Genomic DNA, 25,496 nt, shown 5'->3' with positions numbered 1-25,496 from the left:
ATGTGGAGGGTTGCATTTATAGACCACTTCTCTTGTTGTCATTTGCCTACCATGGCAAGCTACTTAGTCAGATTATAGTTCAATCTTTGAATTACAAATTACAAATCTATGTCTATCTCCACTAAGAGGAAGTACGATTAAGTGATCAAATTTGCTAAAGCCGAATCACACGCAAATTCGATCCAACCGTTACCAGATTAGCTAAGTAGGATTTCATAAAAAACTGCGACTTGTGTTTCCTGTCAATTGACATTCTCACTGAGATTACGCATAAGCGAATATATGTATAATATATCCTCGTGAACATTCGCTGATTGAGTCCTGTAACGGCCATTATATTAATAATTTGTGAGTGGGATCAGCGGCAAGACGATTTCATTTCAGGGAGTGAGCACTTTATCTTATTTCTCATTCTTACATGTATTAAAAAAAATGTGGTCAATTTTTTGGCGATTCACCGATGAATCGACGAATTGAAACACCGTCATTTCATATGGTCCTGATGGAATGGCTTGACAAGTACGTACAGACGGGTCACCATCTTCGTAAGGACGTCCATGAATGCTCGTTGGTTGGTTGCATGACACCCAACGAGAGGACCGGTGGCACGTGACCTCATCTACCTCTTCTTCGGAACATCTTCAAGAACAGACAGCGGTTGGAAATTTGGACTACCCAACTTTCTACTTTTTTTTTCTCTCTCTAAGTCATGCTTTTGAAAAGTTTTAGTAGGGAATCATGAGACCCTTTAAAAACATGTATGCATTCAGAAACTATGAGAAACAAAAGACGAGTGATCAGCTTTTTGCGGAATAAAGTCCATCCGGGACGAATGATGACTGAGTTTGTAGCCTCGGCCTCTAGCAACACACGTTTCCATTTGATTTTTCTTTTCTAGCAAAAGTGGCATGCAACTCGATCCATCTCTTTGGCATCAAAGCTTCATCCGGCTACTCGCGTCGTCTGAAGATTTTTTTATGCAATAAATTCCAACAGCTTCGGTCCCCGCAATAATGTCCATCAGCTTCAGTCGGTCGGTCCGTGCAATAATGGCCCGCGCCGATGGGGATGGTCCTCCAGCTTGGCCAGCTCCAGGTGGAGGGGTGCTTTTCTTAAAGTCTCCTTGCATATGGCCTGGAAGTATGGCAGCCGGCGTATGTCGGGCTCCTCCAGCCGCCGGTCCCTCCCTATCACGCCGTCCATCTCCGCCTGAGGATCGCCGGATTGTAGAGCAACTCAGCCATGGCCCTCTCTATTATGCTGGAAGATGTGTCCGTCCCCGCAGAGAACAAGTTCTGCTCACCGAATTAAAGAAACCCCACAAAAGAATGTAGAGGAACGAAAAAAGCTTGTTAAAGTCTTTCTCCTCCAGAGTGCCAGTCTGCTCACTGATAATTCAGAATGTTTTGAATTGTTTATTCTTTTTCATTTTAAACGAGAATTCAGAATGTTTTGAATTATTTTTAAACTTCAGAAATGATCCAGCATCCATCTCAACTCATTCGCTCTCTCTCGTTACTCCTTAGATTACCAACTTGCACCTCAACCTGCCGCTTGCATCTTTCTGCTGATCATTAGAGCCCTCTCTCATGCCCTCTATGTTTCACTTTTGTGTATATTTTTCTTTTCTTTTCTTTTGGCATCTCTTCTACAGGGCGACAACTTGCCACTCGTCATTGTTTCTTAATATATTTCCACTTAATTGGCCGTCTCTCCGTGTCTATCACTTTCTACCAATTATTAGGTTAGAGTCAAAAAGTAAAGTACTTTAGTTCTTGTTCGAAAATTATTTTAAACAAAATAAACTTGTCTACATATGCTTACCAATACTAATTTAGGACAAAACATGCATTGATTCAATACAATTTTATCATATATATATACATGCATCCTTGATAACATCGGCTGATTCAGTCATCTAATGGCCATTACTTAATAATTTGTAAAGTAACTATATGTTTGTAAGTTTCTGATGTAGAAATCAGCCTGATTAAGGAGTCCATCTAATGGGATCAGTCGTCACGTGTGAGCTCTTCATCCTATTTGTAATTCTTATATGTATTTAAAAAAAAATATGGTCAATTTTTTTCCGATTCACATCTGATTCTGCTGAATCGATGAATTAGCCGATTCGATTGAATTCAAGTTCTTAAATCTTATTTGATTGAGACACTGTTATGATGCTGACAGTATCGGTGCGCAAATACCGACAGGTCATATCCTCCTTCAAGATGTTCAGGACGTACATGGGACATTCATTGGGTTGAACGACACCCTTCGACAGGAACGCTGGCCCTTCATCTCATCTACCTATTGTTCTTCAGCCGTTGGACCAAACAACCTTTTTTTTCTTAATTCATGTTTTTTAAAACTTTTATATAAAAGAAATTCATGATACGTTTTTTCACAAATTTGGTATTGTCAATCTATATGTATAAATATATATACACAATGAAAAGTCTACTTTTCCGCGTCCAAGATCTCAATTTATCATGATGAGTAGTAAAACAAAAATGTGATAGCAACATTTTTTTTTACTTTTTTTTTTCAATCATTTATCTCCTTCAAATAGGTCACTTTGATTAGTTGGCTGAGTAACTTTAGTTAAAGAATGTCATTATTTGCATATATATATATATATATATATATATATATATATATATATATATATATATATATATATATATATATGTGTGTGTAAAACTTAAATGAATGATATCTGGTGATTTAAAATCCCAGAGGCCTCTCACCAATACTGTTCATTTAAAGCAGAAACATGATTTGAAAAGAAATAATAAAAAAATATAAATTACTGTCTTTTATCGTATTGGATCAAATGGTCCGGTTAAATGGTTGAATGACAGTACTACCATTAGGCAAATGCAATAATTTTCTCACTCCTCACTCCGATACGGACATCAGTGACGCTAATCTCGCTGACAGGCATAATCTTTTCACTCATGCATTTGAAGACTCAAGATTGAGCCTTCGGATTGGTCGAGTGATAATTGATCTCTATGGTAGCGTTACTTGAGTGGTAAACTTTCCATGTTACAAATTTGAGGAAAAGTCTACTGAGGGTAAAATTTTGTTTTTTCCAAACCCAGACCATGTTTGATGGCTTTGAAGTTTTTTTTTAGAAAAAACAAAAAAAAAAAAAAACTTTGTGTTGGTTGCACAAGAAAAATTTACCGCCAATTTATGACTGACAAATATTTCTCGAGGACGATCAATTCTAGGGGCAACAAAAAAAAAAGGGAATTGAAGAAGACATAGACAAATGGAAGATGAACATCAACAACAGCAGCAAGCAGCAAGGAGAAACGTCCATATCCAGGCGGACAGGCTAAAAAATTCCGGGACAAATGTAACAAAAAATACAAGATTCGTTTCAAAGAAACGAAGTAGTCCTTGAGATATCATACAACAACCAGCGCAGCCAAAAGAACCACCCCGCCCTGATAAGAAACCAATATCCTCAACGTAGATAAACAAAAGGAAGAAAGACGGAGCAAAAAGCAATCAACCCAAAGAGCTTGCTGTAAGAAAGGAATTGAGGGCATCAACTTCAAGAAACCCTATGAAGTCTCACCTCTCATCGTTTCTTCTCCTCCCTCTTCTGCGTTGTTCTTCCTTCCCTTCATCCTCTCTCTTTCTAACCCGCCGTCTCTCCCAAATCCAACTACGTCTTCGCCTTCCCTCTATATACCAACTTCGTTCTCCCTCAGCACACCATCCCTCTCCCTCTCTCAACCACCGATCCTCTTCTTTCCCTCTCCCTCAACTCCATGGCAGGCACTGCAAGCAACTCAAAGAGAGAGAAAGCGTCTGAACCAAACCCCAATGGACGGAAAAATTGTCTGTGGTAAAAAAAAAAGCATGGTAAATCCATACAAGTCAGGATTTTTTTCCTCGATAAACCAATAGTTTTCCTGCCCATTAAAGGAGGCCTAAAGCATGACCAGGAAAAGATTGGCATTGGTATCAAAGCAACTCAAGTTGTGAGCCTTAAACTATTGTCCAAGTGATTGTTCACACGTATATTGAATGTGGTGCAACACTATAAAATCATTCAATTAAGTGATGAAGCGAATGAGTTTCGCGTATTTTATTAACAAATGAAAACTTCTGAGACGTATTACTTCAAGTTGAAAAAAGAATCTCATGGACCTCCAAAATAAACAAGTACAATATCTCAAAATTTAATGGGCTAAAGGTCATAATTTCAGTTTCAAGTAATCACGATTTGAAACACGATTTACAACCCCAAAAAAAAAAAAGTTATGTTAATTCTGCCTGCATCATTATAAGAAGCATAATTATTGAGTTTAGCCACCATTTCTTGTTTTCACATCATGTTTCTTCGATTTAACCATACGAATGTGATATACGTGATTTTGAGTAGGAGTAGTCTTGACATATTTAAATCATGAGGGCCTCCATTTAAGAAGATTTTATTTTTTTACATGTCTTAAATAACTTTGTGATCTGATTTTGTCGTTATAGCCCTCAGCAGTCAGAATACACGCACAAACACTTGGCTCCCGGAGTTGGTCTGTTGGAGTCGGTGGGTTCTCTCCCGATTACAAAAATGCAGAGGGAGGGAGGAGATGAAACTCTCCGTCTTCTCATCCTTTTCGTACTAGCAGCAGCGGCAACCATGACCCGACACCCACCATCCCGAGGAAAGATTCCAGAACGGGAGAAGGTGCCAGCTCCAGTCGCCCGCCCGGCGAGGACGGTACCTACCTCGCCGGTTTTCTAACCGCCGACATCGTCGGCCTCCAGTACTACTCCAGTCGGGAGATGGTGTGCCTCGTGCGGGAGCAAGGCTGATCTCCGTTCTCGAAATCGTGCCCCAAAACCCTAATCCTAGAAACCCAAAAAACCCCAAGTTGAGGAACCCCATCAGGGTCCCTCGCCAGATACTCATCTTTCCTCTCCGGAGTCCGTTGACGATGCCCTTGCAGAGGGAGGCCTCAGTGTCGTCTCCCACGCTCACCCTGCGTTTGCTCTCTCCGAATCTGCCAGCGTCCGGGATAAAAAAACGTAAAGAGGGTGTTGGGACCAACGACGATATTTTCGCTTCGTTGGAGCGGCGGAGAGGCTTTTGGAGCCATCAGAGGCGATCGTAGCTCCTATCTTCCTGCACCAGAAGTCCAGAACTTAGGCTTAGGGTGGCTAGTTCATAGGGACAACCCGTCGGAATTACCTCCTTGCCGGGTGGAGGTTGATGTTGGTAAAAGAAAGGGGGGAGGTTTTCAGAAATGTGTTGATGTGTTACCGGACCGACGAGAGGCCGGAGCCATTTCGAGGAGGGATTCTTGCTGATGAAATTGGATTGGCAAAAACACCGATGTTGATCTCGTTGAGCGCAACGAACAGGCATGGAACAGCAGTTTGTGGGTGGCGAACGAAATGGAAAAGTGGACAAGAAAATCGTTACTTCGGGTAGGAAACGGAAATCTCGAAGCACAGCTTTGGGAAGTAAGGAAAAATTGGACGACCAAGTTCCCGGAGCGGGAGGCAATGATTTGAGTAATGGTGCACCGAAATTTCCACCGACTGTAAAAAGTCGCAGAATATTGATGGACCAAAGAGCATGCTGGTGGTATGCCCTCAAACTGTCATTTCGTCGTGGATAACACAGTGGGAAGAGCACACTAAGACTGGTAGTTTGAAGGTTTATTTGTATCATGGACAAAGAGCGAAGGCAGCAGAAAAGCTAAGGAAATTCGACGTCGTGTTCCCGACTTACACTGCGGAGTGCGGAGTTTGATAATCCAATGTCCCCAGTAAAGCAGATGGAGTAGTTGCGTCACTTGCGTGTAATTTTGGACGAGGCATGTCATAAGGAATGTGAATGCGAAGAAAACGAAGGCAGTGATGCTTTGAATTCTAAGAGAAGCGGGGCAGTAGTTCTATTGATTTGCATGCGTTCATGGCGTTCCATTTCAATCAAGAGCTACTGGAAAAGCCTCATACACAACCCGCGGGTTCAGAACTTCAGGGGAACAAGAGCGGTTTCATGCGCCCGCAGGTACTTCCGGATTATTATTATCATTTTGTCACCCATTTATAGTGCTTTTTAATCTGTATGACTTCTCTTTCAGTTTGTAAAACCAGTCTCAACATTTCTTTTCAAGTCTGGGGGCTTCTTGTTCGTCGCCTCACTCTTCTTCACGAAATCCCATTAACATTGGTTACTTGCCGAACCACCGCATATGAAAATGGGTGGGGAATATTTATTTAAACTGATTCTACTATTATTGATGCAATGCCAGCTACTTGACAAGCCCGTTACGTGTGGCGATCTTGATATCATAGGTTAGTTTGCATTTTTCCTATGGGCAGTCGATGTGTCGTTTTCATAACAATTATGTAGCAAGATAAAAAAAGCTCTGCATTTTGCAGATTATTGTTTCTCAATTCTTCAACAATATCCTTAATGCTCTTAATTATATTACTAGATCTCCGAGATAACCTAAATTTAAAGTTAAAACGAGGACTTCCAGAGATGTGACTGGATTCTACATTGCACACCTGCATAGTTCACGTCGTTAATGCGTGTTTAGCATGAAATACGAACATACAACACAGCTGTGAGAGTTCCCACAAGCACCATTGCCACTACAGATCAATTAACACCTAATCTTTCCCTGCACAACTCAACCTGCTGGACTTCCTGGGTTATCATCTCTCTCTCTCTCTCTCTGACAAATAATAAGCATGCAAATCTGGTCTCTGAGAACTTTGTGAGCCGACAATGCCAGCAACATCACATTCACTAGCAACTGTGATCGCTTCTCAATTAGTGACAATTGTGAGTTGGGTTCACAACACCGACCAAGCAAATGCTTCTCAATTTCTTCCCGGCAGAAGCTGGAACTAATAGATTACTCCCTTGGACGAGCTAGCCACAACGAACTGAGGGCACGTAGCCGCGAAAAATAATCACTGATGGCAAGCAGGGCGCGTGCAGATTGACGGGTCGTCAATATCCGGTGCATCTGCTGCAAGGTCTGCTGCCGGAGATGATCGGCCTGCAAATGAGTCAAAATGGTATCCCGTGAGTACCAAATGAACAACCTGATTTACTCAGGTGGGAAAATGAGAGCTAACAAGATCCAAGGTTTGCATTTTCCATGTTCGAGGTTTGCATTTTCCATGTTCGTGCTCACAAAATATTAAGGTCGTGTTTCTTTAGACATAGATGTCAGATCTGTGGATTTAAGGTCGAAACCACCTCCACAACAATCCAACCTTAAATCCACTGTTTTTAAATCTACATTACAGAGATCCTCGGTTCTAAAACACACCTTTTTAATGGCTATCAAATGCAACATAAAAGAAAAAAAAAGGAAAAGGTTGACAAAATATAAATATCAGGGCGCGAAAAAGAAGGTATTTCTGCAAAATATTCATGATACCTTCCGATAAAAGCATTTTTTCCTGATTCAATAAACAAAAGATTTGGATGTACTTCAAAGTTCAAAGTATTTATTATGATATTCTAGAATAAAAACAGGTTAGATAGAAGTACAGGACATGGAAACGTGAGCAATATCTTCAATTTAATGATTATGCATACCTGCCGGAGGAAATTCTCAAGCGTCCCGAGTTTACCCATGGCTGCAGCCATTTGGCCCATGTAGTTAGCAACATTGCCAGATGATGACGCAGGAGGGCCAAGAGACCCTGCAAGGGTCTCTGCAAGTGACTGTTGCAGAGCTTCCATCCCTTGGGATAGTGCATCCTCTGCTTGTTGTGATGATTGCTGTAGGTTGCAAATACCCACCAGTTGCTGTTCCGTTAGAGGCTCCAGGTGTGTCAAGAGTAGCTGCATAAACAAGTGCTATTTCACCAGGAAGTTGAAAAGTTCTTTTAAGCTTCTTCTGAAAACTAATTTTCGTACAAGTCTTAAAAAGAACCAGGAAGCTTAATGCTCACCTTGAGAAGTTCAGATGAACGAAATCCACCAAGCCACAAGAAACACCTTTCTGCTGGAGTCTTCCACATGCCTGATAGCACATGAAAGACATCAGCCTTAGCGGCGATGCCCTTGAGCCTGAAAATCTCATCGTAATGGGCCATGATGCCATCAACAATGCCTCGAAGATCATTATCACTCGCATGGGTATTTACAGCACCCCTTAGTTCGTTAATTTGGCGATTATGTTCGTCCAGCCATCGCGCATATTCGATGTCAAAGGCCAAGGCACCTGTATGATGTAGAATTCATAAATATATGGACAAATTTTTAGAAACATTTGCAGAAAAAAGAAAGGTCAAGCCCAATCTTTCTAGCCTGTATACAGAGAGGTTCTTCTGAATAAATCAAAAGGCAAACTATGCAGACAATACTGTAGCAACTTCCATAACAGCATCACATGTATGACAAAGTTCCGCTGTCACTGGTCTTTCCATCAAAAACACAGGCAAACAGTTACATTTTACCTTTGAAATTCTTTTCCACATGCACACACATACACACACACACACGCACGCACCATACAACAGCCAAAACAGGACGACCAGCTAACTGTAAGGGATCTTGTACCACGAATGCATAAAAAGCCTAAAACGCCAATATCAAAAAATTCCTCCAATGCCTAGTTTAAAAGAGAATCAGCACATAGTGTGATAGTGGTACCATTTCCACTCATCGAATGACTTTGATCGCCTGAGCTCGAAATGAATATCCCCTACAAAGTAGAATAAGAATTTCTCAGATGACAGGATTAGGAAGACAAAAATGAAAAGTCCATCTAATAAGAAAGTTAAAAACAATGATTAGGAAGACAAAAATGAAAAAGCCATCCAATAAGAAAGTTGACAACAATGTACTCAGCGAGGTGCAAAAAGCTCAATATCCACATTAAACTGTTTGAGATGAATACCATTTACTAATATAGTTTGGTCCAACACATTTCATTGACAAATTACGTATGGAGAATCCCAGGAAATAAACCTACCTGTTGACGAGCCTTTTGGAGCTCCTGCTCAAGCTGTGTGAGCTTCAGCCTGCTACTTTCCAGTTGTTGAACATATGCCTTCACGGCACAAAAAGGACAGTCATCAGCAAACCAACTACCTAAAATTCTGTTGCACTTGCTGAATTCATGCATTCACAGGATAAAAGGTAATTATTAGTAACCTAACTATCTAAAATTCTATAAACCCAGACTAGGAAGTCATGCAGCATTCTGGTTCCAATACTATCTACAACAGGGACAAACAAATGACACAAATAAAATGGAAGGGTCCAAAGTGAGATGGAAAAGGAAATGAACAGCTCCAAAGAAAACTTCACCAACAATGGAAAATGACCTTATCAAATGATTCAAGTCCCTATCTCTCCTTCACTTTCCAGATGAGAAAATGCCCATTAAAAATTTCTAAACCTTCTAGTTGTTCATTAAAAAATTACTGCATCTGAAGTGAAATAAACAACCTGTCCTAGTGTAAAATTTCAAATTTCAATCTACAAAAAATATGACAGACTTCGTAGGAGGTTCACACTTAACATGATTGGATTCAAATGAGTGGAACGTTAGCGTCCCAGAATATGCTTGCCAACGGATATTAATTTGTCTCTGTCAAATACTGAAACGGAAAAGGTAAGCCCCTCTCGTCGCCTCGCAACTCATGATGACTCGGGATATTTGTCCTACAACAATGTTCCATCACAATTCTGCTATGTCAAGAAAAAACTGCCCAGTCGGTCAAAGTTAGGCAGATCCTAACTCAAGAGATATTTTGGTGGCTACCAATGTAAACATTACTACGTGAATCCCTCAAAGTGATCAAGTATCCACAGTTCCAAAAGGTTTCAACAGTCAACCAACAGGAAGCACATCCCCCGGGATAGTCATTGCCATGAAGAGTATAAAATCAATAGCCCAGATACTGCTGATATAATGGGGACTGATAACCAACTATAGATTCACCTTTTTTCTTAACCGGCTTTTTCTTGCAGCTTCACGATTTTGAGCAAGTCTTCGAAGCGTCTGCAAAACTAATGCGGAATGTAAAACTTCAACAAAGTGAAAGGCAAAAAATATCCAACTGATGACATTGTAAAGTGAATCATGACCTTTTGATCCATTGATTTCTCCTTGGACCTATCACTGGAATCAGATGGCCCAGCAGCCCCCAATTGGCCACCATCAATCTGTTCCAAGACAAAGTTAATCAGCAACAAGCAAGTTTAAACACAAAGATGAGAAAAAGGAAAAGGGGAGAAAATATTTTGAAAACCTAGTTCATGCTACAGCACGCATGCAAATACTCCCTTTAAAATGCACAAACTAATTTGAGAGAGGATAGTAATGCACGTCCTGACTGCAAGGACAAGAATGCAAGCCATCTTATCTAGCTACTGCTCCTAAGAAATCTAACTTATAGCATAAAAAGGAAACCATTTATTATAGCATGAAGTATAATGTGCATATAACAAGATATAGTGATGTTGTTGTAGGTAGCATTTGGATGACACTATAAAAAAAATTGGTTTTATGAAAGCAAATTTTATAAATGTTTGGGTAATAGGACCAGAACACATCTTTTCGAGGTGACAGGTTATTCACTCCCTTTTGGAAAAACAGGTTTCACTAAAAATGAGTTTTGGCAAAAAAAAACTCATATTTTTGTATCACCAAACGAGCCTGAAACGGAGCAAAACCTTTTTTTACCTCCAAAATTAGTTTTGGGATGTCATCCAAAATGGCCCCGTGGTTTTTCCAATTTACAGGACCAGTTCTATCATTTGGCAGGCACAATGGTATGTGTCTTAATAGGCTACCTTTGTCAGAGGTAATGTAATCTTCAAGAAGATGTTTGAAAAAGTAAAACCGATGTTGTAAGAGACATAAAATGGTAGGGTCCAAAGCTAGATACATAATGTAACATAAAAAATCACAGATTATTTTTTAATATTAAAAAAACATAAAAATAAAAAAGTACAAAAAATGCACAATAATAAGAAAATAGGAAAATGTCTCTTCAAGAGAAAACATAAATTGCATAAACATAAAAAAAAAGTGACAAATATACAAACCCTACCCCATGCACGCTTTCAGAAAATGATCGAAATTGAGCACTTAAAGTTGATATTTAATGGGTATAAAAAAATAGGTTTTTATTATGTACGCCACTTACTCGATAGAGTTTTTAAACAACTTAATAGTCATAAGAACTCAAAATTTTTTATTTTGTATGAAAGACACAAGCTCTTATCCAAGAACGTGAAAATGCCAATTTTATTGAATAAAATCGTTCATAAAATATACCTTTTTCTTACTTCAAATGTGTAATAATGCGTTTCATAATGAACTTACTATTCAGCCTTAAGAAATTTATATAACCTTAAATCACAAAAGAACTTTTTTGGTGACCATTATATGTTTTCAATTTTTCATGTTAAAACCTCGTATTGCACCATAACATATGTAATGAGACCTATACCATAAACCATAGTAAAAAATAACGTCTCGGAGATTTAAACAGCCAAGTTTTTCTCGGGTATAAAATGGCGAGCCTGAAAAAAACAAGAAAAATTTAAAATACAGTAAATTTTTAAAAATTTAAAAAACTAAAAATAAGGAAAAAATAAAATAAGTGAAACTAATGACACAAACATCAAAAGATAAATAGATTTGCAGCAAATAAAAAATAGAAAATGAAAAAACTGAAAAAATTGCGTTAAAAACACGTTTTTTGTTTTTAACATTTAAAAAAAAACGCCTTTTTTTTTAGTTTTAAACGGCTAGTTTTTTGTGTTTTTTTTGGGTTTTTTTCGAAAAAAAAGCGTTGGCTGTGACTAGGCGGCATAAACTCAACCTAATACAGTATATTAAATGATAAAATATGCGACATAAAACACATTGTAAAACTACATAAGAGCAATATAGACAAGTACTCTCCTCCGTTGTTTCTCCTCCTATCATGATGTCCTTGTGGACAAGGTAAGAGGAACGACTAGCCTTAGGCATTCACAAAACTTCTCCAAACAGGATTATTTAATTACTAATCTTTTAAATCAGCCCTATATTTAGTAACTTAAATTTCTCCATTAGAACTTTGTGAGAATGTGGTTATAAACTTATAAGATAGAATAGTATTCCCCTCCATGACTAATGAGTCTCTTATACAAAATCACAGTTAAACAACCTGAAGTTTTCCAAGCTCCTAACTATTTTCACAGGCCATGAAACTAGGGTTCCTCGTGAAAGTGCATATTTTGACCTACCCATACCACTAAAAGAATGTAATTTTTTAACCAGAAAAGCTAAATAACCATAACCATAGCAAGAACAAGAAAGAAGAGGGAAAATTTTCACAAAGAAATTGATAAGAGCCTACAGCGTACACTTTGTAAATTCAGTTTGAGAAGTGAACAATTGCTAGAAGACATTTATTACATCATCAGCAAAATTATAAAGCATATATGGTCAAGATACAGATCAAGAAAACATCTTAATTTTTTTCCAGGTTGTGCAACCAGCTACTGATATTTTATATGAACAAAAAATCATTACTCCAATGTTTACGGAACTAGATAGAAGATACTAATCCCTTGTATGAAGAATTATGACCATGAAACCTGATTATATAGGACAAAAAGAACTTGTCAATGACAAGAAAAAGAAATACAAGAAACATCTTAACAGTGACACCAGACAAACTGAATGTAGCAACATCACCCGTTGATTCTTCTCATCAGGATCAATATCAGTTGACGTATCAGTGCGAGGACTGGTATCTGCCATTGTGGATTCTCCCCAACTGTCCAATTGTGCACTGGAGCTAGAACCAAGACTAGCCTGTCGTCCTCTTTGTGCAGATAAACAATGAGACCCAATGGCAGCTGTAGAAGGAGTGTTGCTTGAAGGAGATGTCTGATTGGTCAACATATCAAATTCAATAATGATACTCAAAAAATGTAAAAATAAATACACTTTTTTAATGCTTAAATGGACGACTCTGCACACCTTATTCGAACTTCCGAATTGATAAGAATCAGAGGTGATGCTAGGGCTCCCTGACTTTGGATTATAATAAGGGTCTGCAAAAGTGAAATTGGGGAATTAACAACAAAGAAACCAGATTCTATAAGTACTGCTCTCTGCCTTCTTTGGGCCACTAACTCCTACAAGTATTGGAGAAGATGGAACTCCAATTCTAGCCTGATTTCTGAATGATGTCTTCACAAAGGCCATTAACTGCTTCCATTTCCGTCACTTGCCCACATACTTATTCAAAGCACTTGCATGCACAAATGTGTAGAAAGAAAACACAAAATAACTTGATTTTTTGTGCTTCTTCCATGACACTTATTCTTTCCAAATATACATCTCAAAAAGATATTCGAGAAAATACAGTGAATGTAAAAACCAGAAAATGGCTTGAAGTGCGTACAAGCTACATCCTCTGAACGAAATCCATCTGGTTGCTCGAGAATCACAACATCAGCAGCTCGAGAATGGCCACGGTTCCCCTCTGCGCCACTGAGGAATGCAAATAAGATAAGCAAGCCAGCAAAAGGGGATCAAAGATGAAATTGACAGATGGAAGTGAGTAACTGACAGTAAACCTCTAAACTCTATGCAACGGGCAGTTGAAGCATATGAATCAAGACTTTTGGGAAAAATCAGTTGAATTAAGTCTGCATGAACTCTGCTGAAATGTTCTCTTAGATTAATCAAAACATGTATTACCGATGTATGATCATAACATGAAGTACCACAGATTCAGAACAAGACAAAAGTCGAAAACAGAAGAGGTGACTAGGAATTCAGCTTCGGATAGAAGTAGAAACGAGAAAAGATACAACAGCATTAAAAAAAATGGCAAAAGGAGCACAGAAGGTGGCAGGCTACGAAGGCTCTTGGTATGAAATACATAGAATTCGAGCATGACAAAAGAGGAGATGAGGGAGAAAAGCTCCATTTTACACGATTCTTTGCAAGCTCTTCTTCTGAGGCTACCATTACCCACAATGCAACAAGATGAAAAATTCTTAAAAAACTAATCATAGGCCAGTATGAGACAAGGTACCATTCCTCTTCAAAAAGAAACGAAAACTGAAAACTAAGAAGGTTGGTGGGAATGAAAAATTACAGAGAATATGCCGCCCCCAGAGAAGGAATGAAGCTCTGCATTCCGAATGCGTCCGTTTTACCATCTTCAACGCACACTACTACCCATCGGTCAATCCGCCACCATTATCATCTCACAACCACATACAACCCCAAAGAACACAGCCCCCAAAGCAAAACCCGACCAAAATTCACCAACAGAGAAAGAGCAAATGAAGGACGAAGTCCACAGACGACAAGCAGAAAACCCACCAACAAATCAATCAAAGCCTAATCTTTATTAGGCTAAACTCTCCAAGGAGGACCTCAAGGAAAAAGAGAAGCTCAATAAGATCTCAGCTCTCACCAAGACCCGAAGAACCCCAATACTCGTAAGGTAAATCTGACCGCATTAAATCCACCATCAGCAGCAGCATACTAAGCCCAAGCAATCATGCTGCCCAGAAAACTAAAAATCATGCTGCCCAGAAAACTAAAAAACAAGGATTCCACTACCACCAAAACACAAACTCCATCTCCCTCACACTAACACAAACAAAAAAAAAAAGAGAGAACTACTTCAGTACAGAACGGCCAAATCCACCTTCTGCTGCAGGAACAAGAGCCAAAGACGACCCAATTTCCCTACAGACAGAACCCTACCATCTAGAGGCTTCCAAAAACCCTGACAACGCCCCCAAAAGAAAAACCTCGCCTTTCCCCTACCACCACTGATACACATCCGATGAGAAAGAGAGAGAAACAAAGGAGCGCCTTTGACTCGTCCCCAAAAATTTTCCTTTTTCATTTTCCCGTTTATTATTTTATTTGCCTCCCCTCTCCGCAACATCATTTTCAAACTAAACCCAAATTTATTTATTTATCGAAATAAAAAATGAATATATTATTATACCGGGTGACGTATGGAGCCTTCCAACCTCTCTCATTGTTCTTTATTTGAACTCAATTATCATAACACCCTTGCACGTTGTCTTCTATTACAGCAATACCTTTTCGAACGCGGTGAGGAATGGATCGGATCCACTAAACTGGACCCGATACTCCGAACTTGTTTTTTCCCAGCTCGGACGCTGCTCATTGGGAAAGTTGGGTGGAGTCTGGTGTTGTGAGAAGTTAAAGTTTGGATTGGTTTCGGGTCGATCCGACCCGTTTCTGAAGTATTATTGGCCTTTTTCCTCTGTTTGACCATGACCGGAGAAGCGGTTTCTTCCAAAAATGTGGCGTTGATCGCTTTGCTCTTCAAACGCATTTCTTTAAATGGGACTTAATGGCAAGATGATTGAACACATAACCTCTCACTAAGTTGAGTAAAATCCCACTCTTTCGGGCAACGTGCAAACACATCTGAGACTCTTTTTCCCGCTATCAAGATGGGGAGGAACTGAAAGTAAATGATAGAAATGAAATGGGAAAAAACAAAGGAAAATGTGGGAAAATCATGAAGAGAAAATAAATGAAAAGCTTGTTTTAATTAGCAAGGAATCAAAATGAAAACATTTATTAAATATCATGTTTTTTCAATTATGTAAAGCAAATGAAAGTAAATATATTTTTCTCTCATCTAAAAGTAGCGCAACTGGTTGAGTTGAATTGGGTAGTGTGTTATAGTTAGGTTATTAGTTCAAATCTCGGATACTGCTATGCTATGTTGATCGTGGTGAGGATTGTTGAGTTTGAGATTAAATGTGTCATTATAGAAGCTAAGTTATATATATATATATATATATATATATATATATAAAAAAGAGAGAGTTGATGGAAAAATAATTTATGTTTTTTATAACATGTATTTATTACTTGTTGAAACACAAAAAAAAATCGAAATAGAAAAATTACCGAAGGCACGGCAGGACAAAGGAATGCAGGCTCAGCAATTTTGTTGAAGTGATTAATGAGTGTGACCAGGTTGATGGGATCTTGAAATTTTATAAGAATCACTGCCGCTGTTTAGGCGTATGCTATGTTGGGAAGATGCATGAACGGCAGTTATTGCTCGCTGTAACAAATTCAAAAAAAAAAAAAAAAAGGAAACTTGAATACAGGACATGGGAATATAAACGTTTGCTTTCAATCAGACCCCAAAAAGATCTTTTTTTTTTATGTTAAAAAAAGTTTTCCACAACCAAACAAATGGAAAATATTAAAATATAACTTCAAGATAAGAACGGAGTATCGGAAGGGGCTTTCTTATTGCAGTTGTTGCTTGGCCTTGTCTAGGCTCAGTGAGACGTCAAGAATCAAGCAAACCTCAAATTCAAAGCCACCTATATATATATTAAAAATTTTTAATTGGTTTTTATTTTATCCTAAAAATCTCATATTTGTTACTCTAAGTTATATATATATATATATATATATATATATATATATATATATATATATATAGTAATTCAACTTCGTGCTTTCGTATTGGAACTTTGCTACCCGTATCCTCTTTTTCGTATTAAACATGTGGAGTATACTTAAAGGCTAAAAATGACAAGTATCAAATGTTCCCCAAACTAAGCAAAGCAACCTGCCTTATAAGTACCATATGGAGTATTAGAAATGCGCATCACATTACACAAATAACTAAATCATTATCAAGAGACATAATTTTCATCTAGGTTTTGAATAAGTAGCTTACCATGCGTTCGGATATAATGTATTCAATATCCACATCGTACCAATTGAAATATTTGGATTTATTAACAATATTCACATCCGACAATTATCGGATGCACACGGATCTCGTATATGCCTTTTCTTTGAGCAAATCCAAAAGATATTTGATTTTAGGCTTTGACTGCGTCTAAAAATTAAGATACAATACAACCTGTATATTTGGTTACTTGAATCTGAATCAGAACCCATTTTTTTGGTCAAATTAAGCAACTGCAGAGCTGACGTATATGGTAATAGTTATATCTTAACTGTAAATTCAGAAACATATGAATATTAATGGTGAAATCAGACGTAAAACTTGTGAATAAATCATACGTGAAACTGAATATTTCTGTAAACGTATATATTAATTGCTTGTTGCAGATTTGCGTGTGTCTGACCCACTTGCTCCCCTGACCTTGTGCTTGAATCAACCAAAAATTCATTGAAAACTGAAATGGTTCTAAACAAATTACATGTTCCGGTTTGTCCTCCGGCCGTCCCGGCCGCTACCGGCCTACCCCAGACGCCCACCCCATGGAAACCGCCTCCCTCCGCCATTAATCAATTCCAGAATCGCTTAAATGTTTTTTTATTTTATTAAATATTAGATATTGCTAAGGTCTTCCTTATTTTAATGATTATTCTTTTTACACGGATCTCTGTTTTTTTATTAATTTTTTTAACAGATTCATAACGGATACAATGTATATTGGGGATTCGAGTATAATTCTTCTCAACTTTATTTCTAAAAGTTAAGAACGTCTCTATTTTTTCGCAAAACGTCGTCAGATTTATTCGGAATAACACCGAAATTTGCCGTCCTTGTTGCATTTTTATCAGTCATATTGCGTATGGGCATCTCTTCTTCTTGCAATTCTCAATGCGTTCTACTATCCATGTTGTTTTCTGTATTTGGTAATCTTGATTTACTTATTCCTGGTGTTGATCCGGTTGCGGTGGTCTCCTTGTAACCCTTTCTTTTCTTGAATTGACAAGATGTGAAGAAAAGAGATTATATATACATGAAACTACATCTGAGACTCCCGCACTGTTACCAAATTGCCCGTTTACATCCTTTCCTCTTTCCCCGTCATCGTCCTCTGTAGAATCACCCGTTCCACACAATTTCATCTGCCACGAAACTTGGTGTTCGATTGATCATCTGGAAGGCAGAGCAAGCCCTGATGATTGGACTTGTGCGCTCATTTCTTATCCATTCTGAGCATACCCATTGCCTTTGACCAGTCTGCCATGATGATGCCCTGACAAAGAAACTCCAGGAATCTCGAAGAAATCTCTGATCTTGATCTTCATGGCACTTATCGGAAGTCGTGGCGGCGCTTCTTAGGGGCTGTTTCTGGGTTTCCTTTCCTCATCATAGCCACAAATTCGTCATAATTGATCCTTCCATCCTGTTCCAAATTAAACAATATATCAACGCTATTGAGGCTCGCAGAAATCATGTTCCTCCTTGTTGGAGTTTTCTTTTCTTGTTGATCTCTTGTGAAACCTTGAGATGTTAACATGCTCGAGAGATGAGGAAATTAAAAGAGAACGTAGAAGGCAAAACAATATTGGGGAAGCCTCAATCTCATAATTTTTTTTTTTTTTTGGGTCTGAAGTTTTTGACAGTGGAAGTGAAGGGACTACATACAAACTATAAGCAAGTAAAAAAACTGTAATTGCAAATTTTGTCATACATTCACTTACATTATCATTATCAACTTCTGCTATGATGTCCTTGATGTCCCTCCCATCATGCATGTCGTACTCTTTTAGAGCTTGCTCCAACTCTTCTTTGGTGATGTATCTGTGAATAAAGATGCAAAATATGAGATTTCACAACATCCTATGACCCTCGTTATAAACCTTTTTCCCTCACAAAAAAAGTGCATTCATTCCCTACTGAATATTGGCTGCATACCCGCTGTTATCTTTGTCAAAGTATTGGAATGCTGTATATAGATGCTCTTCCCTGTCCATTCTGTTCATGTGCATCGTGGCTGTGATAAACTCTTCATAATCAATGGTTCCGTTGCCATCAGCATCTGCCTGTAATTGTTTGAATAGCACCATCAGTAGGACAGTTTCTAACAAGAATGAGTTGCCCATGCGAACCAGGCCCCGAAGAGTTCATGGTAAAGTATTTGATGATAGTAATATACTTACCGCTTCTATCAGTTGTTGGACTTCAATCTCTGAAAGCCTTGCACCTTGTTTGGCTAGACCCCGCCTCAATTCTTCTAAAGTGATGGTGCCACTGTTATCAGAATCCATGTTCTTGAACATCTCCTTCAACCCCATGATTTCCTCTTCCGATAAGCACCCAGCTATCACCTGAACTCAACGTAAGCCATTCCTTAGAGATACGTAGCTTCATTAATGACCTTGTTTGGAAGAAAAACTATTAATTTAGGTTTTCTTGTGTAAAAAATTTCCCCTAGTCTACATAATAGAAAAGGATCAAAACAATCAAATGGCCAGAACATGCTTGTTTGGGTCAAAAAAGAAAAGATGCGTCTTCATTTTTTTCACAATTACTGTAGCTAAAGGACATGAGAGTTCATTTCGTTGGCAACTTGTGGGGTATCATCCAATGAAGAACATCCTAACATGCTTCTGCATTTCATTATACCAGTCTCAGCAGGCAACATAGAATGAGAATCCATACAATAGAATTTGATACTGTAATAATAGTATTAGGAGATGCAAAAGAGAATACATGAGATTTGTTCACGTTTTACCTTGAGAGCAACTCTTTTGAACTTGTTCATTGCCATGAATTGCTTGAGTCTATTGAGTACTACATTGTCCAATGGCGTATTTGGCGCATTACCGTCCTCTTTTATCCATGGGTGATCTGTAAATGCATGAACTCTAAAATCAACCACCGAAAATTTTCTGCTCACCCTCCTAATGCTTTGCATTTATCTGATCCCTGCCCAAGAATATGTTTATCTGCTGTGAGATACTTACTAAGGACCTGGAATGCTGTAACTCTCTGTCTTGGATCAACATTTAGCATCTTGCTGACTAAGTCCTTCGCACCAGGTGATATTGATGGCCATGGCTTGCTTGTGAAGTCGATATGCCCTTTCAGAATCGCATTGAAAATCCCATGTTCTGTTTCTGCGTTGCCATTCACAATGTTGTCCTTTTCTCAGTCTTGTTTGAATGCACACCGCGCATGATAAACAAACATTTTGTCTATAAAAAAAAAACAGTTCTAAATATTGCATTCGAAAATACATTTCTAATCATTTCTTCTTGCTCAAATGCAAAAGAGATGAAGGTAAAAAAGTCATAACCATCGAACTTTCTTGATGACCAGCATATGCTGGTTTGACATCTTTAATCTATGTTGCGCATTCCACATGGATGAAAAGAATGATGATAAAAAGAGGCACTCTGTTTCAATTTTGGTTGAAGTTTACAAGTGCTGAGTACATTTTTATATTCAGACATGCATTTTTACGTATGTAATTTCACATTCTACAAAGATGAGGTAGACTGAATGAAATTTACTGCATTTATGTATAAAACTACCTGCGTGAAATGGAGGGGACCCGCTTAGAAGGATGAATAACATTACTCCGATGCTCCAAATATCGGCTTCGGGACCGTATCGCCGTCTTAAGACCTCCGGTGCTATGTAGTATGCAGTTCCTACAATGTCCTTGAAAATATCTCCTGTTCGAAAAAGCAACTGAGCACCATAAGGAACAGGTAGCAGTTCTTTTTTCCGTTTTCTTGTTCAGAGAAAACCAACTGCTCACCTTGCTTGAAGAAAACAGAGAGACCAAAGTCGGTAGCCTTGAGAGGTGCACGTTCATCCTTGCTCAACAACAAGAAGTTCTCAGGCTTTAGATCTCGATGCATGACCCCCATGGAGTGGCAAGTATGAACAATCTGCACAATGGTCCGGAGGAGGGCCGCTGCCGCTCTCTCCGTGTAGTGCCCTCGTGCAATTATCCGATCGAAGAGCTCGCCGCCGGCGCAAAGTTCCATCACCAAGTTAACGGAATGCTTATCTTCATAGGCGCCCTTCAATTCAACAACATTGGGCTGCCCGCTGAGGTGATGCATGATCTGAACTTCCCGGCGGACATCCTCGATGTCTTCCTTATTGACGAGCCTCCGCTTAGCGATCACCTTGCAGGCAAATTTCTGGCCTGTAACCTTGTGGGTGCACAAATGGGTCACACCAAATTGGCCTCGTCCCAGCTCCTTCCCGATCGTGTAGGTGTCACGGACATCTTCCATGGGCCGACCGAGAACGGGGCCTATAGGTCCCGGATTTGGAGGAGATGGCGCTGCATTTGGGGGTGAATTTGCAGGAGCAGAAGTTTCTGGGGGTGAAACGGCATCATCGACGTTGTCGACAGCCTTGCAGCCATCGGCGTCAGCATCTTGGGCGGATGCCGGAGGATTCTGGGCCTGCTTTCCATGGGAGAAACAACTCCCCATGGAGAAGAAGGGGGTGAATGTTGCAGAAGTCTTGGCGTGGAAAACGGGGGGAAATGTGAGACATGTATAAGAAACATGAATGAAGGGAAAGAAAAGAGTGTCTACAGAGTGGATTTGGAAGGAAAAAACTAAGAAGGGAAGAAGAGAGTGGCAGATAGGTTTTGAGGGGACGGAAGAGTTCGAAAAGTTGGTGGTTGAATCGACTCAAGGCAAGGAGGAAACATAGGTGGGTGTCCCTAAATTTGCGCGGCAACCAACGGCTAATGTTTAAAGTTTTAATAACGGCTCAATACGCCATATTTCACCTCCCACGGCATGTTGTTCCCGACACATGGAAGACCCTGTGTCGGCTTTGGGTCACAGAAGCTCACCGCCGGCCTTTCCCTAAATAAACGTTCCTCCAAAGATAATGTTGCGCCATCGCTCTCTTAGCTCCGTCTTTGAGGCAGACATTTCGTTGGGTCGACGAAGTCTGAATCATAGAGGAGACGCGCAGCAGCGATGTCCTCTCACTGAGAGGGAGAGGGGAGGGAGGGGGAGAGGGAGATTTATATCTTTTTATCTTTGAAGACCTTTTTGCGCTCAACCCTGCTGCCCTCGCGATTCACCATGGAGGAGAACCAGCCGCTCACCTTCCCCCTATCGTTCATTCATAAACTAAAATGGAGTTAACCATACGGGGACTTCAATTTCTACTAAGCAGCTCCTGTCCGTTTGTGCTGGGGAATGGCATCGGGAAGGCTCTCTATCATTGATAGTGAATGAGTTATTCAACATTGAAGACTAAACCCTAAAGCACAGGGCGGCTTTGAAGATGGATGATCGGTTTGCTTTAAGGTAAGCACGACTCTTTTTACAGTTTATTTGAGGTATTGTCTCGGTTGTACTTATGTAGGTTATGTGGTGAGGATTCGGCTGAAGGACAAAGAGTTGTTTACAGCTACTGGAGAACTTAAGCATGAAACCGACAAGATACGGTGTAGGGTAGCTATGGAATAGGCATATGTAGCACGATATGTATAACTTGGTTGATAAAACAGATGCATTCTCTACATTTGCATATGTTCATATTGTCATAGTATACGTGATGTTGACTATGTCATGCATGTTTCATGGCATCACTAGGTAATTCAAACATGTTCATGATAGACTCAGGCTGGATGGTCCTTCTTGTAATTTTGGCCTTGTAATCAATTGGAGGCCTGCAAATGTGCAGTCTGTTATAGGGGAGGAAAAAAAAATCATGCCACTTTTGTTCACCGTGCGATGCAACTCCATTTGAGATAGTTATGTTCTCCCCTTAAGGATGGGAAAGGATTTTTCTCTTATTTGTTGAACTCTAAACTTCAGTGGAATTTTTTATACTTAATCTCTTCTGAGATACCCAGATGGAGACCACCCAGATATGAGTTTCTATTATTAAAATTATAATTTTTTGCCTGCCAAATCTGGTTTCACTTTCATATGCAGTTCAACATTCAAAAGATACCATTTCAAGTTGGTCATGCAGTTGAAACTCTTGAGGAAGCCAAGGCTGCTCTTCAGTAATTGTTGGATAGGGCTGTGGATTGGATTTAATTTTACTGAAGCTAACTATTATTTTGATTCATAGACTGGTATAGTAGTTGCTTCAAAAATTAAATTGTTGGACAGTATTGTATTATTTGTTGGACATATACTTCATGCTGCATTGAACTCTTGTATTTAAAAATCATGCTTGCTGTTTAGTGAAACACCACCATCATATCCATTTTGAGGGTGAAAAGACATTTGTCACCATCAAAAAGCATGGAACATGAATGGGAAATTTGGTGGCCATCATTGTATAAAATCAAGTAGCCACTTCCACTACGAAGATGGGAGGTTCTCAAGAAACAGCAATTGAAATCCACCTGAATGAGAATTATAATGCAAGTAGTTTCTTTAGCTTTTGTCCTTCTCATATTTTGGTTTCTTTTACTCTGGTGCACATGTTCTTTTTATGCCTTTTTTTTTTCTTGGGGTCAGCTTCTTCACTTAATACTGATATTTATATGCCATTTTATAGAGTTGCAAATGGGCCAGATTTAGTACAATGGTTGTCACTTTTGGCTGCATCAAATTCAATTTGATATACTTGTGTGTCCTGGATTCCACATGTTTGCAGATCTAGTGTCCACCAATTTTGGCTAATGCATTGACATGATCAAACCCGATTCCTGTCTCCGGGGTCCTACTTTCGAATCTTTCAGGTGTTCCACCTACTGTTACAAATGGATTGGATATAGATCCCACTAAACATATAAAAAGCCAGAAGTCAATTGAAAGTAAGTAGGTTTATCTAGATACAAACTGTATTTTCTTGGACTTCTTTCATGCTGGCATTTCATTGAACTGGATACTTTCTTTCAATGTCTATGCAGGTCAAAGTTTTGTTCGAGAGAATCACCTTGTAATTGGGTTCAGATATTCGTTTATTTTGTGTATTGTGAGCTGTTATGGAGATTGCTTAGAATCGCTATTGATGGTCCAAAATGGTGGTTTTGTTAGATAAATTTCTGATGTTCGGGCAGACTGTTCTGATTAATTCCTGAATATAGAACTCACTAGCTTCAATCCATTTCCCGAAATATTATCTAATTTGGTATGTCTCTGAACTTCCTGTGTTACTGTTGTCCTTATCTCAGGAATGTGGGGGCAAAAAGATATATTTTTTTGGATTAAGTACTAAACCTTTTACCATTTTGTTCACCAATTAGTTTTGTTAAGATTTATGACAGGAAATCAAGATTTATACTTTTCGCCATTCAAACCTTACAGGTGTCCCACCTACTGTTGCAAATATATTGGATATAGATCAGCAAAACATATAAAGAATCAGAATTCAGTTGATTGTAAGTAAGTTTATTTAGATACAAAGTATATTTTCTGTTTATTTGGCTTTATTGGTACACTGCTTTTGTTGCACCTGCTGATATTCATTTAATCACTCTTGTGGAAGAAGGAGTTGTCAGCTCCATGTCAGGGTAAAACAGTCAACAGTAGAAGACGCTAATATTCTACATATCTCACTTGTTTCTTATAGCTAAAACGATGTCTCATGATTTTTTTTTTTAGTTGGTATCAACTAATGATCTATCAGAGGCATTATTGGATTATGCAACACAAATTTACCTGTATTGCTATCTTTCAGGTGCTAAAATACCATTGAAATTTCTTGCAGACTGCTAGAAAGAAAGCTTTAGCTTCCTTGATGTAAATGTCAAGTGGTATCGTGCTATATACTGATGTCAATCAAAGTGGGGTTTATTGAGGAATCTTCATTCTGTGCTTAAGCAGATGGAGAAAGCTATGGTCCATGGTGTCTCGTCACTCGTCAGCATATCGGACTTAGAGGTATCCTCTACAAACTTCTCTTAGTTTCAACACTTTTACATAAGTTCTAATAGCAACTGACAATATTGAGAAATGGTGGCTTTGGAAATGTCTACAACGGCTACTTGCAAGATGACATACTGGTGGCTATCAAAAGACTAAAAGATTGTGGTGTTATTGATTAGATTCAGTTGTTGCTTTTTTTTTTTATAGTTTTTTGATGTAGAAATGTCTTGTATAATTAGTAATGGAAAGATTGTGGTAGCATAGATCAGAGATTGCGTTATTTTCTTCTCTATAGATTTTTTTGATGTATAAATATGTGTATAATGAATCCAAATTTGGAAAACATTTTCTCTCTGATTTATAGATAGTATGTTCTGCAACAGGTGTGTATACGTATGGAGCAATACGTGTGAACTTTTCTTTTACCCTTTGCCGGCATTATAAAGTGCTGGCCATCGGCCCTCTGGTGCGGACGGATATCCCCACACAGGCAAGCCGAGCGTTGACTAAACGCCAGGAGCGACTTCTGCCGGCTTTGTCAAGTTTCACAGGAAAGGCCATTTCTGGTGAATGATCCCGGATCACCGAAAGCAACAAAATTTTTTGCTAGCCTCCACCTGGTACATGTCTCTTGGTGCGCTGTAAACGAAAAAGATGAAGGTTGGGTGCGGTGAATACGTCTATTTCAGAAGAATGTGCCCCTTATATCAAACACTAGGTTTATGTATTGTCAGACAATTTTTTTATGAATTTAATGAGAGGAAGGGTGGGGGGGGGCTGGTGAGTCATAAAGGAGGAGTCATTTATGGGAGACGGACCTCTCCCATTTCCTCCGTCAACTTGGGGGCGGGGGGCTGGCCCTCCACTCTGAATAAGGACAGATAGGGGACTGTACGGCTAGTCCGCTACGTAATCTCAAAGCTT

The 25,496-nt window shown here is 39.0% G+C and overlaps 2 protein-coding genes and 1 long non-coding RNA gene across 5 annotated transcripts; 1 reads left to right on the top strand and 2 right to left on the bottom strand.

The window, feature by feature from the left end:
• Nucleotides 1-6,473: 6,473 nt before the first annotated feature.
• On the bottom strand, nucleotides 6,474-14,879 carry LOC116261000 (transcription factor TGA2.2-like). The gene is made up of 11 exons (XM_031639572.2): nucleotides 14,122-14,879; nucleotides 13,420-13,508; nucleotides 12,993-13,066; nucleotides 12,705-12,899; nucleotides 10,097-10,174; nucleotides 9,951-10,010; nucleotides 8,976-9,053; nucleotides 8,654-8,705; nucleotides 7,951-8,222; nucleotides 7,592-7,840; nucleotides 6,474-7,043 (listed from the first exon to the last, which is right to left on the bottom strand). The coding sequence occupies exons 1-11, from the start codon at nucleotides 14,160-14,162 to the stop codon at nucleotides 6,897-6,899; spliced, it is 1,335 nt and encodes a 444-aa protein (XP_031495432.1). The 5' UTR covers nucleotides 14,163-14,879; the 3' UTR covers nucleotides 6,474-6,896.
• Nucleotides 14,880-17,744: 2,865 nt separating this feature from the next.
• LOC116262393 (calcium-dependent protein kinase 2-like) lies at nucleotides 17,745-22,039 on the bottom strand. The gene is made up of 8 exons (XM_031641726.2): nucleotides 20,522-22,039; nucleotides 20,292-20,435; nucleotides 19,722-19,874; nucleotides 19,490-19,605; nucleotides 18,915-19,082; nucleotides 18,670-18,797; nucleotides 18,456-18,555; nucleotides 17,745-18,157 (listed from the first exon to the last, which is right to left on the bottom strand). The coding sequence occupies exons 1-8, from the start codon at nucleotides 21,210-21,212 to the stop codon at nucleotides 18,065-18,067; spliced, it is 1,593 nt and encodes a 530-aa protein (XP_031497586.1). The 5' UTR covers nucleotides 21,213-22,039; the 3' UTR covers nucleotides 17,745-18,064.
• LOC116262397 (uncharacterized) lies at nucleotides 21,912-25,300 on the top strand. Of its 3 annotated transcripts, XR_007574569.1 has the most exons (6): nucleotides 21,912-22,049; nucleotides 23,359-23,518; nucleotides 23,615-23,835; nucleotides 24,012-24,085; nucleotides 24,415-24,587; nucleotides 24,956-25,300. It is a non-coding gene; the product is annotated as an uncharacterized LOC116262397 (long non-coding RNA). The 3 variants fall into 3 exon arrangements; XR_007574568.1 differs by lacking the exon at nucleotides 24,956-25,300 and having other exon boundaries at nucleotides 24,415-24,850; XR_007574570.1 differs by lacking the exon at nucleotides 24,956-25,300 and having other exon boundaries at nucleotides 24,012-24,089; nucleotides 24,415-24,850.
• Nucleotides 25,301-25,496: the final 196 nt, after the last annotated feature.

This window comes from Nymphaea colorata, chromosome 1, assembly GCF_008831285.2.
Source record: "Nymphaea colorata isolate Beijing-Zhang1983 chromosome 1, ASM883128v2, whole genome shotgun sequence".
NCBI classification, from domain to species: Eukaryota; Viridiplantae; Streptophyta; class Magnoliopsida; order Nymphaeales; family Nymphaeaceae; genus Nymphaea; species Nymphaea colorata.
The sequence above is the reverse complement of the archived record's forward strand: the minus strand, read 5'-3'. Positions and strand labels throughout refer to the sequence as shown.

What these genes read in the sequence shown, in the direction of transcription:
- LOC116261000 (XM_031639572.2), bottom strand. Translation starts at nt 14,162, where the DNA reads ATGCAGAGCTTCATTCCTTCTCTGGGGGCGGCATATTCTCT. An exon ending in AAAGCCGGTTAAGAAAAAAG is followed by an intron (nt 9,054 to 9,950) that starts GTGAATCTATAG and finishes TGTGCCGTGAAG; the next exon opens with GCATATGTTCAACAACTGGA. An exon ending in GTTCATCTGAACTTCTCAAG is followed by an intron (nt 7,841 to 7,950) that starts GTGAGCATTAAG and finishes TTGTTTATGCAG; the next exon opens with CTACTCTTGACACACCTGGA.
- LOC116262393 (XM_031641726.2), bottom strand. Translation starts at nt 21,212, where the DNA reads ATGGGGAGTTGTTTCTCCCATGGAAAGCAGGCCCAGAATCCTCCGGCA. An exon ending in TACAGCATTCCAGGTCCTTA is followed by an intron (nt 19,606 to 19,721) that starts GTAAGTATCTCA and finishes ATGCATTTACAG; the next exon opens with ATCACCCATGGATAAAAGAG. An exon ending in TTTGACAAAGATAACAGCGG is followed by an intron (nt 18,556 to 18,669) that starts GTATGCAGCCAA and finishes CTTTATTCACAG; the next exon opens with ATACATCACCAAAGAAGAGT.